General features: G+C 34.4%; 2 protein-coding genes across 2 annotated transcripts in view; both read left to right on the top strand.

The window, feature by feature from the left end:
- Positions 1-2,544: 2,544 nt before the first annotated feature.
- LOC144544176 (putative disease resistance protein RGA3) overlaps positions 2,545-18,846 on the top strand; it is a 39,605-nt gene continuing 23,303 nt past the window's right edge. The window contains exon 1 of the mRNA XM_078292595.1: positions 2,545-2,992. Within this exon, the coding sequence (XP_078148721.1) occupies positions 2,698-2,992 (295 nt within the window). The 5' untranslated portion in view covers positions 2,545-2,697. The remainder of the gene's footprint in view (positions 2,993-18,846) is intronic.
- Positions 7,753-11,037, top strand: LOC144544177 (putative disease resistance protein RGA4). Its single transcript, XM_078292596.1, has 2 exons — positions 7,753-10,180; positions 10,537-11,037. Exons 1-2 carry the CDS (start codon positions 7,886-7,888, stop codon positions 10,600-10,602), a joined length of 2,361 nt encoding a protein of 786 aa, XP_078148722.1. The 5' UTR covers positions 7,753-7,885; the 3' UTR covers positions 10,603-11,037.

Genomic DNA, 18,846 nt, shown 5'->3' with positions numbered 1-18,846 from the left:
ATAAACGGTAAAAAAAATTCTAATTTTTTTTAAAATTTTTTTTATTTAATTATTTTTTTAATTTTCATCTAGATGCTATTTTCAATTGTTTTGAATTTTGTAAACCTAATCACATAACTTTGTAGACAATTTCATTGAATGCTGTAAATCAGTAAACAAATTTCAAATTTTAATATTTTTTCAAACTTTTATTTTATAAAATTTTCAAATTATGTAAACATATATATGTAAAAATAAATTGACAATTTTTTTCAAATTTTTTTTCAATTATTTTCCAATTTTTTTTTTTCGAATCTTCTTCTAGATGCGAGTTTCAATTATTTTGAATTCAGTAAACCTACTTAAATTCAATTATAATTTCTTTACATGATAATTTGATAATTGATAGCGGTGATACGGACCAAATTAATAATCTAGACATAACTCAAATGATCAAATTAATAAGTTAACACAAGAATTAAATTTGGCTAATTACGTTGATTTTAAATTAATTTAGATACAAAGGTCGGGTTATTGCGATTGTTTGAATTTTTAGTTGTAGGAATGAAAAAATGCGAAGAACATCAAGGTTGTTCAACCATCTTCAAGACTTAAAGATGATGCAATACCTCCATGCATGGAAAATGTTCAAGCCACAATTATATGTAAAGCGAGGAGCAACTTGCCAATATCCACATCAAAGGATTGGACCCGAGTCCATTCAAAAACATTACAAGTCAGCTAGGATTGTACGACATTCAAAAACATTCCTAGCTTGAGGGGGAGTGTTAAAAATAATGAAGAAGTCGAAGATTGATCTTAGTGGTTCATCATCGATCAAGCAGCCTAGGATCAATCAAGAATAAAATATCAATTCTGTTGTTATTTTTAGAAATAGGTATAAAGTAGATGAATAGTATATACCATAAATAGGAATAGTAACGTTGGTACAGTAACAGGTACATAATATAGTCGTTAGAAGTTGTAGTATAAATATAGAATAGGACTTGTGTAAATTAAGATTTTTCAATAACAAAAAACAGATCAACACCACTACAGAAATGCATTTTTACCATAAACCATTTTCTTTGTCTCTTTTCTATTTTTCTCTAAAATTCAACACAACATACGAGACAAATATTTGACACAATTACCCCTAGTTTCTCTACTTCATTCAACGGTTGCATAGTTTTATTTTGATAAAAAATAAAAATAAATAAACAACATGCCAATATCCTCAGTTGTAAAGAGCTTACTAAAACCTGAAATGTATACCTCATTATTTGAAAAGGTCCAATCTTCGACCCGGATCCAATAAAACCCGAAATCTTACTTCTCCCCTAAAAGGCTAAAACAATACGACTTGAACTATATTTGCCTAGACTATGCAATGTCAGCACTCCATTCTAGACTTATTTCAAATATATACTCTTGAAAAAACAAAAATTAAAATTACATAGAATCTTCCAACATAATGTACTAGTCCATTGGTAATTACTGGTGCAGTTCAGAATAAGCAAATGTACCGCCTGCATGATATGTGAGCTCAGTTAGAGTAAAACTAAAAATATCTGTAACACCAGGTAAGTACTGGTACCAGGCTGGTACCTAGTGGTAATCTTTTAGAAATATACTTTTTTTTATTAAAACGAACAGCTACGATGGATGTAAGAAAGCTAAGCTCTCTTATATTAGCTCCAGTTGCAGTGTTAAATCGAGGTGATAATGATGGCTGTCATTTACTAACTTACTTTAATAGTTAAACGAATTCTATAGACATAAGTCAAAATCCTCTAAATCTAATTAAAGAATCCTGTAGATATAATTCACCTTCATAAATAACATTTAATAACTTACTATAGTTAGTATATCTTAGGAGCTTACATCGATCTGCTTTTGCACAATGCGGGGTTGGGATCCAGTTACAGAATCGATATCCTCTTCAATCTCGTCAATCGTGAGCGGCACAGAGAATCGACGCCGCTGCTACTCCTTCCTTGAGGTGGGCTGGCGTACTGAGCCGCGGCACGACCTAAGGTTCCACAACCGCTCCTCGAGCACCTCTACCACATCTGTGACCGTCAAAGTCTTATCCAACGGAGGCGGGAACATAGTGGGTCAGCGCTTGGCCCCATATTTTAGGATGGGGAAGGAGGGGAGATTGTGGCCGTTAGAGGGATGGGATCTGGCGGTGGAGAAGCGGTAGCTATCTCTGTGGTGGTCCCCATTGCAGGTCGTGGTTCCCGACCAGACCCAACCCGGTAAGACGAAGGAGGTGAGGAGAGGAGAGAGTTAGAGAGGAGGGGAGGAAGGACACGATTTGGTCGGGACGGAGGTGATCGCCGGAGAAATCGGGAAAAGAGCTCGGAGAGAGGTCACAACGAAATTTTCTGAAAATGAAGAGAGAACGGAGAATGAGAAATTGAAGAGAAATTCCGAACCGTTAAAATCTTATCCAAACCTTATTCACAATTTAGTTACGGGGATTTTCTGAGAATTATTAGACGGGGGACAATATCTTTTCTCCTTACATATATACATGACACGCTTCACAACCAATAGTTACAAAAAAACCTATAAGCAGTGGTTAGCTCCTCTTAATTGTCTCCTCCCAAAGTCAACCAGCAGTTATCGTTCTCCTGAAACCTCAATCATCATCTCTTCCAATTGGAATATTTCATACTTGTATTCTCCTGTTTCATTGCCCGATCGAGTAGCATGGATCCTCTGTCGATTGCAGCAATCGGCTGGCTGATGAGTGCTCTGGTCAGCAAAGCTGTAACTTCATTGTTGGAAGCATGGGCAAAGCGCATCGGTCTTGGAAAAGAGTTCAAAATCCTCAAGGACCAGCTGCGAAAACTTGGTGCTCTGCTTAAAAGTGCCCGCCGCCTTGAAACCGAAAATAGTTTCCTGGATGAGTTGGTTCAGGACCTTCAAAAACTCGCATATCAAGCTGAAAACTTGCTTGACGAATTGGACTACTACCGGCTGCAGGATGAGATTCAGCAGAGAGGTACCATAGAAATTAAAGTTATTGTTCTCTCGTATTTACACAATCATAATTTAAAGATTGAAACTAAATATATATAGAATTAAGCCAAAATCTACAAGCCTTTGACTTTTAATGATTTCTGAAGTCCCATGCATGTCAAAAATTCACAATTAACAATAAATTATTATTACAGATCCACGTACAGACCACTAAGTATCATGAAAGAGATGAAAACCAAATAATGCATGTATTGTCTTTCTTTCTTTTACTGATAAGTATCCGAAGAAGCAAAGTTAAGAGAAATATGGGGGAGGGAAAACCTTTGTATTATTTCCAAAATTATCATATTGATTATGCAGCATACACCCAAGTTTGTCATCGATCTCCAACAGATTCCATTCAGATAAAATTTGAAGATTTTATAAATTCTAAACAATTAAGTAAACCAAATTATATTTGCTTTGACTTCTTCATAGCATAAGATGCAGTGGAAAAAAAAAGTGCCGAACCATGACTAACACGCCGTGACTTTAGTCTCGAGCCATGCTGTGACGAAGTTAATTATTACGTTCCATGGCCAAAATGTCAAGTAGTAGTCACGACACGCGAATGGTCATGTCACATCAGTCATGACATGCGAATGCCCAAACGTGCCGTGACCAAACATGATTCGCATGACTCACATAATCATTTGATCATAATTTGGGTTAGTTTATTCAAGATTCACTATTTGATCAAGATATAATGGTCCTAATTAAACATGACTCGTGTGGTCACTTGCCGTGCCATGTCATGACTAGATCTTTCACGTGACATATTGTGCCGTGCCAATTTTTCAAAAGATGGTCACAGATCCGTATGGTCACGGCCGGCACAGGACACGCGAGTCATGGCACGTAACCAACACGCATGCCATGCCGTAACCGTGCCATTCCATAATAGAACTGGTTCCGCCGTGCTATTTTTCCCACTCCATATTAAGTCACAATATATATAGTCTTCTTGATAGAAATAACTATAGTCCAGAGGTGGTAACTAGTAACTGGTGTGTGTGTATATATAGAGAGTGACTAATGTTCATTCGAATGTATATGGGCCGAAATACATATAGTCCAAATTTAACTTTTCAAAATCTAAATGGTCGATCTGAACCGTTCATCTTGTTCTCCATATTAATATGTACTTGGAGACCAAATTTTACATTTTTCTAATTTTTTTACTATTTATTAAGTATTTTACAAAATTGTTGATCCAACGGTGGCTTAACAAAACAGTAAAATCAGCAGCCACTGTTGGATCAACAATTTTGTAAAGTACTTAATAAATAGTAAACAAATTCAGAAAAATGTAAAATTTGGTCTCCAAGCACATGTTAATATGGAGAACAAGATGAACGGATCAGATCGACCATTTAAATTTTGAAAAGTCGAATTTGGACCGTATGTATTTCAGCCCATATACATTCGAATGCACATTAATCACTCTCTCTTTCTCTCTCTATATATATACATGGAAACACACACACATATATATAATATAAGCTCGCTTAATTTTGGCTTCTCGTAGAAGTAGCCTTCATTAATATTTGTTGGATATAAACTTCAATTGTGCGTACGTATGTGCGTATAGCAGGATAGAGGAGTTGTATAACGTTTTTTATTACTTAATATAAACTAGGTTTTGGTTTCCGGTAGAAGTAACATTCTATTTTTAGCAACTATTTGATTAGAGGCTTCTTGAATTTCATAGAATAGGCCTAGGCCCTTCGGTGTTATTAATTACTTTAACACTTCCCCTCCTCGACTTGGTGTTGTGTTGAGCTTTGGTACTCGGTGTTTATATGACGGATCACATTACAAGTTGCATATCCTTGCACGAACCGCCATCCTACAATTCTCTCCACAACAATGACACTTCATTGTGTCGTCTCGTCATCATAACTCTCTTTGGTGATGGCCTCGGTCTTAGTGCTACTTCTCCTAATGAGCCACCGTATAACTCACAACTCCAGTCTCCTTTTTGACCTATTCTTTAACTGGTTCTTCAAAGAACCATGACTTGATGTCGATCTCCTCTTCCTTCTTAGGCTCACTAGCCTCTTCGACGTCCTCCACACAGGCCATCAACAATATCACAATAGCTGCCACTACGTCACACTCTTCTTCACTTAGGGCCTCCTCTTGTGCCTTCTCCTTCTTGATCACCATGAAGCTTCCTTCATTTTTCTTGAAATGACAAATTCTCGTATAGTGACCTCGTCGTCTGCATTTGTAGCACTCCACTCTTCTACTTCGCTATTCACCACTTTCACCTCCATAGCCTTCTTGACCTCTAGGAGCTCCCCCAGAACAAGAAAACCTCTTGCATCACTCATGATAAACGTTCTCCGTCTCAGGTTGTCATCGATATCGGTCCCTGTTCTACTGTCCACCCCGATCATTATACATGGCCTTCTCTTCTTCATCCTTCTCCGTCAAATCTGCTAGCTGCTTGGCAAGAGCGTCCTAACTGCCCAAAAAAGTCTCTAGTTCCACCAAGGTTGGTTGCATCGCCCATCATTGAATAGCAGTGATGAAGACACTGTACTATATCCTCATGCCATTCATAATTTTCTGCCAATTTTTGCATTAACGTATAGCTACTCGATCTCCCTATATAAATTATTCATGAGCTCCCTCTTGAGCAGTTGCAGCCAACTTGTGTTTTTCTTTGAAAACAACATAGCGAAGAAATCTTATGCCTTATTTGGTGTCTCCACATCTTTAATGTGAGATAGTCCACGATAGCCATCAACACAAACAATGCTCGGCCACCCTTCACATTCCACTTCTTGTAAAGACGGATTGAATTCGGTGGATGTTCAATCTCATCACCACCCATAATCTCCAAAAGTCCTAACCTTGCAGATATGACTTAATAAAAGTACCCTAGTTTATATAATTATAATTTTTTAACTTCTCAATTAGACCACTCATACTACTCTAGTCTCACATTCCGATATAACAACAAACTCACGGGTTACTCAAACCTCCTAACCAGTAGGATCTAACCTCGCTCTGATACCTCTTGTTGGATATAAACTTGGATTACGGACATAGTATTAGAGAGGAGTCGTATAACTTTCTTTTAGGACTGGAGATAAGAGTACACAGAAAATAGTTGTTTCTCACTCATTCACACTATGCATATATTCATGAACCTTCACCTATATATACAACTCCAAGATTGGTTAACAATTTTCTAGATTCTACATTACATTTCTAAACTTTTCATGACCAACTTTGTTATTGTCGGTTCACATTTCTCTTGCTTATACAAGATATAAGAATTTCATAGAAGCATCTAACACATTCTATTTTTACCGACTATTCGATTAGAGGCTTCTTGAATTTTATCGAATGGGCTTGGGCCCTTCAATGCTGTTAACTTCACAATACTGATACTTTTACATGCTTTTGTTATTGGAATGTGTTGTTTAATAAAACCATGGAGATGATATAATCATGCAAACATTATAGATTCATCTTTTAATTATAATCAAGAATGCAGTTAAGACACTTCAATCCAGTGTGAAAAATATAGTGTTGTCTTGCCTTGTAAACTTTGATATAGGAGATAATATATTTAAGAATTAGGTTTGCTCATTCATTCATGTGTACATCGCAACTACAGATTCATCCATATGTAGAAAAGCTAACAAATAGGAAGAAAAAGCTAACTATGATTTACCTTAACTATGGTTGATTCAATGAAGAGGAACAGAAAGCTCTGGTTTGAGACCATTCCATTATTTTATAGTCAAAGACTATGATACAATTAATTTCTATATTTGGTTTAATTTTTCCAGCAGGTACCCAAGAGAATGTAAATTGCAGCACTAAACCATCAGCTGCATCCTCTTCTTCTGGCTTCCGGCTTGCAAGCCGTTACTTTCTTTCAACTTGGAAGGGGATGTCTTGTTGCTCTGCACCAGATGTCCTAGTATCGATACCTGAAACCTTCTCTTCCAGAATTAATCTGCCCCGAAGGATGGAGGAGTTAGTCAAGGAGTTACACAAATGTGAGGAAGAAGTACGCAATGCTGTGGAAACAGAAGCAATAGTTATAACTGCCCAGAATACTGAAATAAGTCACACTAAAGCATCAAACATACCCCAAACATCATCATTTCACACTGATCATAGTGTAGTTGTTGGAAGAGAACAAGAGCGTGACCAACTAATTAACCTATTGATAAATGAAGAATCTACAATAATTGGCAAGGTCCTTGTTCTAGCAATAGTTGGTTGTGGTGGTGTGGGGAAGACTACCCTTGCTGGACTAGTTTTCAATGATCCAAATGTTCAAAGTTTCTTTGATGTAAGATCATGGATTTGTGTGTCTACTCGTTTTGATATTGTCAGATTTACACGTGAGATGCTAGAAGGTGTATGTGGCAACAGCTATGCCAAATTCACTAACCCTGAGGTGCTCGAAAGAAATCTTAAGGACAAATTAAAGTCCAACAGATTCCTACTTGTTTTAGATGACATGTGGGAAGATAAAGATAAGAGCCAATGGGATAAAATGGTTGCTCTATTCAATAATTGCAATGTTGACAGGGGCATAATCTTAGTGACAACTAGAAATCCAAGTGTTGCCAAAATGATCGATGCAAGCGATAATATTTATTTGCATGGTCTAGAAAATGATGCATTTTTATCATTCTTCAGTACCTGTATTTTCAATGATTCAAACTATGGAGGAAATTGGAGGTTAAGAAAAATCGGACAAGAAATTGCCAATAAGTTGAAGTGTAACCCACTTGCAGCAAAAACTGTGAGTGCTCTATTAAAAGAAAACCCCGATGAGGGATATTGGATGAAAATCAGGGATAGCGAATAGTGGAAATTTCAGAGTGGTCAAAATCATATTATGCCGGCACTCCGGTTAAGTTATGAGCATATGCCCTTTCATCTCCAAAGGTGTTTCTCATATTGTGCTATTCTTCCAGAGGATCACCCTTTTACATGTGAGGAGTTGGTATATCAATGGATGGCTCAAGGTTATCTCGATGTAAGAGGGAAAAGGGTGGAGGATATTGGGAGAGCTTACTTCAATGATCTGTTTAACCGTGGTTTCTTTCAAACCATACAATCAAGACATGATGCAGTGCATTATACATTTCATGACTTGATTCATGATTTGGCACATGTGGTTGCCTTCAAAGAATGTTTAACCATTAATGGTCCCAAATCTAGACAAATTTCACCAACCATACGTCATTTGTCGATTTTTACTAATACAGAAAGAGGGGAAGAAGCAATAGTCAGGGAATTGACATGTTTGAAAGGAGAGCATCTAAGCACTATATTTAATTGGGATGAGGTGTCTTCAGGTACTTTCCGAAGTATTTCGGACCTGCTCAAAGAAACAAAATTTCTCCGCGCGATGAGATTAACTCTATTTCCTGAGGTTCAGCCAAATAATTTAAACTTTCAGAATTTTATTAGCCTCCGGTATCTAAAATTAATTACGCCGCCGGTTTTTGAATCTTTTCAGACTCTTCCAGAAGAAATATGTAGGCTATATCACCTAGAAGTGCTTCAAATTGGCCAAATGTGGTCTATGTTGCCAGATAATTTTAGTGACCTTGTTAGCTTGCGGCATTTTATTGCTGAAGATGAATATGATTTGATGCACTCTAAGATACAGGGTGTGGGGAAACTAACCTCTCTACAAGAGCTGAATGATTTTGTTGTTCAACAAAAGAAAGGCTTTGAGATAGAACAATTAGGCTCTCTGAAGGAGATTGGAGGATCTCTCGGCATCTGGCATCTTGAGAACGTAAAATCTAAGACAGAGGCAAGCAAGGCTAGACTAGCAGAGAAAGAGAAGCTTGATGCCTTGTATTTACATTGGGAAGATGGTGAACAAGAGAACGAAAGTGTTCTGGAGGGCCTTAAACCAACCACAAACCTCGAATCGCTTACTATATATGGATATGGTGGTGTGGCTTCTCCCACGTGGTTGGAGCCCTCTCTCATTTTTCTAAAGTCTCTATTTCTAGTGGGTTGTAAAGCATGGGAGCTGCTTCCACCTATAGGGGAGTTGGAGTCTCTCAAGTGTTTGGAGCTATCTGAATTGGCTGTGAGGGAAATTGGACCTCAGTGCTATGGTACTTGTCAAAGTATGAAATTTTCATCTCTCGAAGAGTTGACGATAGAAAAGATGCCAGATCTTGAAAAATGGGTGTGGAGTGACCAACTTCAACAATTTCTTTGCTTTAAAAAACTAAAAGAACTCACAATTCGAGATTGCCCTAACTTAGTGGATCTTCCTCTCTCAGGATCTGCTACATCTGAGGTGTTGAAGAGGTTTCCTTCTTTAGAGACGCTCATAATTAATGAGTGTCCACTAATTTTTCAACTACCACCTCTTCCCTACAGTTCTCTACTCTCTACAATAAATATTAGTGGAACTGGATGTATTAATGGATTGAATTTATGGGATAATAAGGAATGTTTGAGAGTGGATAAGAGTTCAAGTCTTAAGTTGGATGAAGTATTAGCTTTCCATGAACTTAGCTCTCTGCGTTATCTAGAAATATCCAACTTCTCCAGTTTGGAATCTTTGGACTTGCATTCTTTCAAGGCTTTCCGGAGTTTGAAAATATGGGGGTGCCAATCAGTCACTTCCATTACATTTGGGGAGCATTTTGTCAGTTTGAAGCTCCTTGAAATTACATCTTGTAAATCACTGAGGTCAATGAAAGGTGTAAAGTCCTGGGTCAACCTGGGTATTTTGCAATTCCGGGAGTGCCCTGGTTTCATTCCAACTTGGGAAACTGGATCAAAAGAAATAGAGAGGACTGAGCCAGACTTCTCCTTGTCTCTAACAACAATCTATGGCGATTCTCTTGCCCTCATAACCTTGCCTATCTGCAAGCAGCTCAGTTCCCTTAAGTATTTTCAATTGGAATTTTCATCTTTTATTGAAAAACACGAGGTTTCTCCACAGTTCCTTACCTCTCTCGACTTGGTCGATATCAGGGGCTGCAAAAAAAATCTTCAGTCATTTCCTTTTGATCTTTTCCCTTCCCTCAAGGAAATATGTATCAAGTTCCCTCGCATTCAATCACTACCCACAAGCAGCCGTATTGAGATTACTGATGAATGCAAGAAGCTAAGAAACATCAAAGAAGTACATTTCTACACTCGTCCCCTCAGGGTAATACTTAAATACTCCACTGTAACTTAATGTTTACACTTCAATACAAGTACTTGCCATTATGAGATAGGCTTACAAGTTCAGCAAATTCAAGCCATGCACTTCAATCATGTTTGCTTGAAACAGATCAATACATTGAAAATGGGCTTTACTGTCCAATTTGATATGTTCTGGCACTGGGCATATCAGCCTGGCAAACCTTTCTGTGTACTAGATGATTTAAGATCTTTTTGTTTATTTTCTCAATGATCATTATTTACTTCTTTTGTTGCTTGTACAGTTGTAGTGGATTACGATAGCCAAAGTCCTTTGATAGTTATCTAACAATTACCTTTTCTTTTAATATTGAAAACTAGATAAAATTTAAAGTGAGCTTAGAGGAAATGGATCCCAGCAGATGGATGCCCATAATTAAGCAGTGAAAACTTCAGATGGATGGGGATAATTTGGCAGCTAAAACTTCAAGGTTAAGGAATGAGGTGAGCATCATTTCATAAGAAGATACAATTATTTATTAGTAACCTTAATTTGATTATAACATGAGCTGGTGATACGCAAATTTTACTGCCGAATTGCAGGAGGACAGATCAAAGCATCTTACTGGTGGGACATTTTTTTTTTCTTTTCTTTTTTATTTCTCTCGTGAAGTTCATTTTTGTTTATATTTTTTTTAGTTTTCTTTTTTTGCAAGCCTAAAAAAAAGTTTGTTTTGATTGCAATGCTTGTATTGTATAATATTAAATAAGTAAGGTAATGCTTGTATTATATTATATAAGTGGATTATTTGAGAGTAATTTTTTGTCTTAATATATTTCTTGACAAAATGTTATTTTATCAAATTTCCGAATTGGAGCCAAGAGTGTGGTGAAGTTTATTTTTTTTATGCGATTTTTTCCGAATAGTAGTGAAGTTCATTTCCGAAGTGAACATCTTGCCTCTCCTTTGGAAAATTTCCGAATAGAATCTTTGTTGTTTGATGCGATTTTTTGTTTGACATTCTTATTTCTTGCATTATTTTGGTGCGTGCATTCCATTTAAATTTTATGTAATTAATACGCCTCACGTAATGAACTCTACTATTTATAACTATTCATTAAAAACTACTATTCCATTTTTATATTGCAATGTACAAGTTTGCAATATAAACATGTTCGGATTGCTTATAATCAATTAATTTTGTACCTGCTACGTATCAATGAATTCTAGAAATTATCAATTATTCGCTGAATAATACATTATTGCAAAATTTCGCGAAGAATTTTTCGTTATTTACAATAACGTAGTCTTGCCAATTTCTAAAATTGTAAATAACCACTACTACAGAATTTCAAATCTGCACCGGTTTTTTTTTACATTTAAAACCGGTTTTCAAACCGGTGCTGATCGGGCCGGTGCTGATTCCACCTAGACATTTGCTAACGGGTAACCCGTGACCCGTTCCGGGTTGCCCGTTACGGGTAACGGGTAGGACGGGTAAAGGGGTAGGTCGGGTACGGGTAAAACCCGTAACGGGTAGACGGGTAAATTTCCAAAAATGTATATCCGGTCCGTTTATTACCCGTACCCGTTGCGGGTTGACGGGTACGGGTACCGCGGGTACGGGTCCGGGTATCCGGGTACGGGTCCGGTCCACCCATTTTTTTTTTTTTTTTTTTCTGTTTTTTCCTTGTTTTTTTTTCTGTTTTTCTTTCCGTTTTTTTTTTTTTTTTTTTTTTCTGTTTTTCTTTCTGTTTTTTTTCTGTTTTTTTTTTTCTGTTTTTTTTTTCAGTTTTGTATTTCCGTTTTTTTATTTTTTCTGTCTTTGTTTCTGTTTTTTTTTCCTGTTTTGTTTAATATTTTTTTTCTGTTTTTTTTACAGTGTCGTATAAATATTATTACGTGTTTATAATTCGATTTTTATAATATGAATAGTTCGATATCAAATAGAGTATATATATACATGAAATTATCAAGTCGCGTCTTTATAATTTATAAATGAATAAAATTTGTACCTTATATATAAAAATTATTCGTACGAAAATTTGTATATTTATACGGCTACGTACAAATCTATTTATTTATTTCTTTAAGCAAGTCATTTTATTTTATTTTCAAATTCTCATTATAATTAAAACAATAAATTATAAATAATAATATCTTAAATTAATTTATTACATTAAAAATAATTATGAATAATTTGAAAACAATAGATTAAAAAATAAAAGTTACCCTCCTCCTTTATTCCGGGCTTGGGACCGGCTATGTAAAATAACATAGGCGGAGTTCTAACTTTTTTTTTGTTAGTAATTGTTCTTTAAAATGAATAATTTAAAAACTAATTGAAATGTTTAGAAATTATAATTTTTAAAATAACCATAAATATTAAAAGAGGTTAGAAAATTATACCGACACTACCTATCTAGTAGTTTGGATTCATATACCATTGTTCGTTTTCTTCCGCACCGTCTGAATCTGAATTAGGTTGAGGCTGCGGCTCGGTAACGCTTTCTTCAGTATCAGCTGCAGAAGATGATTCTTGAGCTTGATGTTGGTTGCGCTCGTCAGCATTAATCCAATCTTTCAAGCACACAAGTCTTTCAAAAACATGTGGACCCAATTTACTGCGTTTGTCGGAGAGGATCCTGTTCGCCGAACTAAAACAACTTTCTGAAGGGACGGTTGACACGGGTACGGCAAAGACGTCGCGGGCCATCATCGCCAGTGTTGGATAAGACCTTTGATTCCTCTTCCACCACGTCATGATGTCAACGTTTTCATTTTCGTTGCGCATATTCAAATAGCTCACTAACTCGTTTGTGGATGCGTGCGGTTCGCTATCTGATTGAAAATCTGCTAACAATCCACTACTGCTAGTGCTCCTGAAAGTGGAACTATTAAAAAAAAAAATTAGTGGACAAATAATGTAGATATTATAAATAATAAAGATTAAAAGCATAATGTATATTTATTCATACCTAGGACCAGCCCGGGACGAAGAGGGGTTCTGGTTGCCACTAATTCTTGAGTTGTATATGTTAAACATCTCAGCGAACTTCGCATCCACGTATGCCTCGACCCCGGTTGCGACTAAATGTATATTATCTTTGTACGCTTCAACCATTTTGATCGTGTAATATTTCTTGTATGCCGGGTTGAGGCAGCTTGCAATAATGGCCAAGAGGGGTACATCTTCCCAATATTTTAGAAATTTTAGTTTCATGGCCTCTACAATCGGTGTGAGAGATTTATCGTGGGTTTCTGCTTGTTCCAAAATACGATAAACCTTGGAAATTTGATAGATTTGCCCCAACAACTCAAATGCCGTCGGTGAATACGAGCAGGATAGTTTGACGGTTGCTTCAAAAAAGGTTCCTAGGAATGTTGAAAGCCTTTCTAGTTGGTCCCATTCCCCGACGGTGAGTTCCAATTGCATTGCCTGAGGGGTGGATCCTCTCAAAAACTCCCCTATGACAGCTTTATAAGGAAGGCATCGGTTCAACATCCTATAGGTTGAGTTCCAACGGGTATCTATATCCCAAGGTACTTTCAACTTGCTTACTCGATAGGTTACGCACAACTTCGCAAACTCTTGTCTTCTTTCATGGTTTGAAACAATGTGGTTGAGGGCATCCTTAAATTTAACTATCAATAATTTTATGGCTTCTGTTTTAAGTCCCGCCTTCACGACGAGGTTAAGTATATGACAAGCACACTTTTGGTGAAACATTTCACCATTCATAATCGGGTTTAGTGACCGTTTAAAAATTTCAATGGAAGCAATGTTGTTGCTAGCATTATCGAAAGATATTGAAAAAACCTTGTTAGCCATATCCCTCTTAAGATTATACTCTTGTAAAACCTCAATAATAGATTTAAAAATTACATTTGCGGTGTGCGGGGAATCTAACACTCGAAAACTTAATATCCTCTTTTGTAATACCCACTGATCATCGATCCAATGCCCAGTAATACAAGAGTACACAAGGCCATGTTTACCAGCAGTCCATATATCGGAGGTAATTGAGACCTTGTTGGATTGATATGCAAATGTACCTTTGAGGTCATCTTTTATGGTTGTAAACTGTTTTTTTATTTCACCAACCAACTTTCTATGATGCATCCTCTTGTACATTGGTTGAGCACACCCCCGAATGACCAACCGGGCAAAGGCTGTGCAACCACCCATACTGATTGGTTGGGCTTTGTGGGTTATGTACCGGGCCAATTCACTAAGCATTCTTTTTTCATCAAATTTTGGGTTGGTTAAAGTACCATCCGGGGTGATTTGAGTTTGAATTTGCGGGGTATTATTCGGGTTATAGTTTTCACCCTTTCTAATATGCACATCAACATGTCTTTTAAAGCTACTCATACCACTAGCTTGTTTATAAACAAAATAAGGTTTCTTGCAATGGTCTACCTTACAATAAAGAGTTTTCAAGTAACCGTCGTCATCTTTGGTCACATCATACCATTCAAACCAATATTGGTTGTATTCGGGAGGTCTTCTAGCCTTCTTTGCTGCTGGTTGTTGTGGGGGGCGGGGGACAATTGGCGGAGGAGGAGCGAGACCTTCTTCTTGAATTTCAGTGACACTTGTCGAAGGAGTACCTGAAATAGGGGGGTTGAGTTGACTCGACGATGCAACAGAAGAAGTGCCTCCATATGCATACGGTGGTGGTAGTTGATGTGATTCTTGTGGAATGAATGTGTTTGGATCATTTGAAGTATAATACGGTGCACCCGTTTGGGGGTTTTGTTGATAATTTGTTTGTAGCATTTGGTCTCTTCTTTGATAATTTTGGGGAGGTTGTGGATAATTAGGTGGCGGCATTTGAGAGGAACTATCAAAATAATTTTGTGAATAATCTTGTGGATAATTTGTAGTTGGTATTTCAGGGCCAAAAATATCGGCCGACATTCTCGCGATATCTTCTTGCACCGAATCACGATGAGATGACATTTTTAAAAAATGTAAACCTATATTCAAAAATAAATACAATTACTTACCATATTCAACAAATAAATCTAACCTAGTTATATAATGAATTTCAAATACAACTTCTTTAAAAAAAGACAGAAAAAAAATAAATCTTAAAAAATCCGGAAAAAACAGAAGAAGAAAAAAAGAATTTGAAAAAACAAAAATAAAATGATTAAAATCTAATCTATTGAAAAATAAATCTAACATATTAAAAAATAAATACAATTACTTACCATATTCAACAAATAAATCTAACCTAGTTATATAATGAATTTCAAATACAACTTTATTTAAAAAAAACAGAAAAAAATAAAATTAAAAAAATCTGGAAACAAACAGAAAAAATAGGAAAAACAGAAAAAAAAAGAATTTGAAAAAACAAAGATAAAATCTAACCTATTCAAAAATAAATCTAACATATTCAAAAATAAATACAATTACTTAACATATTCAACAAATATATCTAACCTAATTATATAATGAATTTCAAATACAACTTTATTTAAAAAAAAACAGAAAAAAATAAAATTAAAAAAAATCTGGAAAAAAACAGAAAAAATAGGAAAAACAGAAAAAAAAAGAATTTGAAAAAACAAAGATAAAATCTAACCTATTCAAAAATAAATCTAACATATTCAAAAATAAATACAATTACTTAACATATTCAACAAATATATCTAACCTAATTATATAATGAATTTCAAATACAACTTTATTTAAAAAAAAACAGAAAAAAATAAAATTAAAAAAATCTGGAAAAAACAGAAAAAATAGGAAAAACAGAAAAAAAAAGAATTTGAAAAAACAATGATAAAATCTAACCTATTGAAAAATAAATCTAACATATTCAAAAATAAATACAATTACTTAACATATTCAACAAATATATCTAACCTAATTATATAATGAATTTCAAATACAACTTTATTTAAAAAAAACAGAAAAAAATAAAATTAAAAAAATCTGGAAAAAAACAGAAAAAATAGGAAAAACAGAAAAAAAAAAGAATTTGAAAAAACAAAGATAAAATCTAACCTATTGAAAAATAAATCTAACATATTCAAAAATAAATACAATTACTTAACATATTCAACAAATATATCTATCCTAATTATATAATGAATTTCAAATACAACTTTATTTAAAAAAAAACAGAAAAAAATAAAATTAAAAAAATCTGGAAAAAAACAGAAAAAATAGGAAAAACAGAAAAAAAAAAGAATTTGAAAAAACAAAGATAAAATCTAACCTATTGAAAAATAAATCTAACATATTCAAAAATAAATACAATTACTTAACATATTCAACAAATATATCTAACCTAATTATATAATGAATTTCAAATACAACTTTATTTAAAAAAAACAGAAAAAAATAAAATTAAAAAAATCTGGAAAAAAACAGAAAAAATAGGAAAAACAGAAGAAAAAAAAAGAATTTGAAAAAACAAAGATAAAATCTAACATATTCAAAATAAATCTAATTATTTCACAAGTTCACATAATAAATCTATCATATTCGAAATAAATATAACTTATTCAAAATAAATTTATCATTTTCAAAAATAAATCTAACATATTCAAAATATTTCACATATTCACAAAAATGAATCTAACATATTTTTTTAACCTATTAAAAATAAATCCGAATTTCAAAAATAAAATCTAACATATTCAAAATAAATCTAATTATTTCACAAGTTCACATAATCACATCTAACAAATCTAACATAAATTAAATAAATGTAACATTCAATAAATCTAACAAATCTAACATAAATTAAATAAATCTAACAAATCTATCATAAACTAAATCTAACATTCAATTTAAATTATACATTTATCTACAACAATAAATCTAATATCAAATTTTAAATTACTCTACAAAAATAAATGAATCTAACAAAAATGAATCTAACATATTTTTTTAACCTATTAAAAATAAATCCGAATTTCAAAAATAAAATCTAACATATTCAAAATAAATCTAATTATTTCACAAGTTCACATAATCACATCTAACAAATCTAACATAAATTAAATAATTGTAACATTCAATAAATCTAACAAATCTAACATAAATTAAATAAATCTAACAAATCTATCATAAACTAAATCTAACATTCAATTTAAATTATACATTTATCTACAACAATAAATATAATATCAAATTTTAAATTACTCTACAAAAATAAATTAATCTAACATAAAATAAATCTAACCTTTAAATTTCGCGGAAAAATCTTGCGGGAGGTGCCGAACTTTGTAATTTTGATACCTTCGTAATTCCGTAACGGGTTTAGCGAACCTCTAATTCCGTTTGCGTATTGGTAAAATGAATTAAATTACAACCATATATTTTTTTAAAAATAAATTTAAAAATTGAGAATAATGAAAAATGAGAATTTGAGATTGAGTTTGAGGGATTGAGAATTTGAGTTAGAATGTGGAGAGGAAGAGGATTAGAGGGGTGTATTTAAAGAAAAAATTGGAGAGGGAATAAAATTTGAAAAAAAAAAAAAAAAAAAAAAAAAACCGACGTGACCCGGGTGGGTCCGGCCGGGTTTGATTTGACCCGGACCGGGCCCCTCTTGAACCGGCGGTACAATTCAAAATTTGAATTTCAAAAGTGGGTACGGGTAAAGTTGGCGGGTACGGGTAACGGGTAACGGGTAACGGGTACGGGTAACGGGTACGGGCAACCGGGTAAAGGGTACGGGTAACGGGTACGGGTACGGGTTGGCGGGTAGACGGGTACGGGTACAACGGGTTATTTTTTAAATCACGTTCTCCGGTCCGTTTATTACCCGTACCCGTCTACCCGTTTGTACCCGGGCAACGGGTACGGGTACCACGGGTAACGGGTACGGGCCGGGCAAAACGGGTTCTACCTGTTCCGGGTTTAGCAAAAGTCTAATTCCACCTATTGATTAGCACCGGTTTAAAACCGGTGCTAAATGTAATGCAACAACACCGGTTTTTATGTAAAAACCGGTGCTAAATGTAATGAAACAACACCGGTTTTTACATAAAAACCGATGCTAAATGTAATGAAACAACACCGGTTTTTACGTAAAAACCGGTGCTAAATGTTATAAGCTAAACCTGTTTCTTCATAAAAACCAGTGCTAATATTTTCTTATTGTTTGGAATTCGGTTTTACATTAGGCTAGCCTCCGAATTTGCTAGTCATAAATTAAATATTCACATGTACAAAATATAGAATAGACAAAACATTTTACAAATGAAACAACACATAATTTAAAAGTATCATCTTAATTAAATTTGATAGTTTCAACAAAACAAGCTAAGATAATATCATCTCTCACACTATCTTAACTAAAACAAACTAAGATAACTTCATAGTCAATTACAAACATTTTTCCACAAAGAAATTAGTCCATATTGCCTGAAATTGTTTAATATCTTCCATCGAATACGCCGAAGAACTTAAGCACTGCATGAAATTATATTAAATTGTTAATTTAGATGTTGAATTTAAAGAGAACTGCATCAAATTAAATTTAACTAGTACCTTATTTTCATATCTCAGAATATTCACACATGCTTAATTTTAATTAACAGTGACAACCAAAGATATAAAAAGTGTAGTAACTATGTTATGAAATCAATATACATGTATTGGAAAACCATCGCAAAGTGTAGTAACTAGGGACGACATTAACTTCATCATATAGAAATCT

The sequence above is a fragment of the Carex rostrata genome, chromosome 26 (genome assembly GCF_964058835.1).
Source record: "Carex rostrata chromosome 26, lpCarRost1.2, whole genome shotgun sequence".
Lineage (NCBI taxonomy): Eukaryota > Viridiplantae > Streptophyta > Magnoliopsida > Poales > Cyperaceae > Carex > Carex rostrata.
This window is presented reverse-complemented; position numbering and strand designations above follow the sequence as displayed.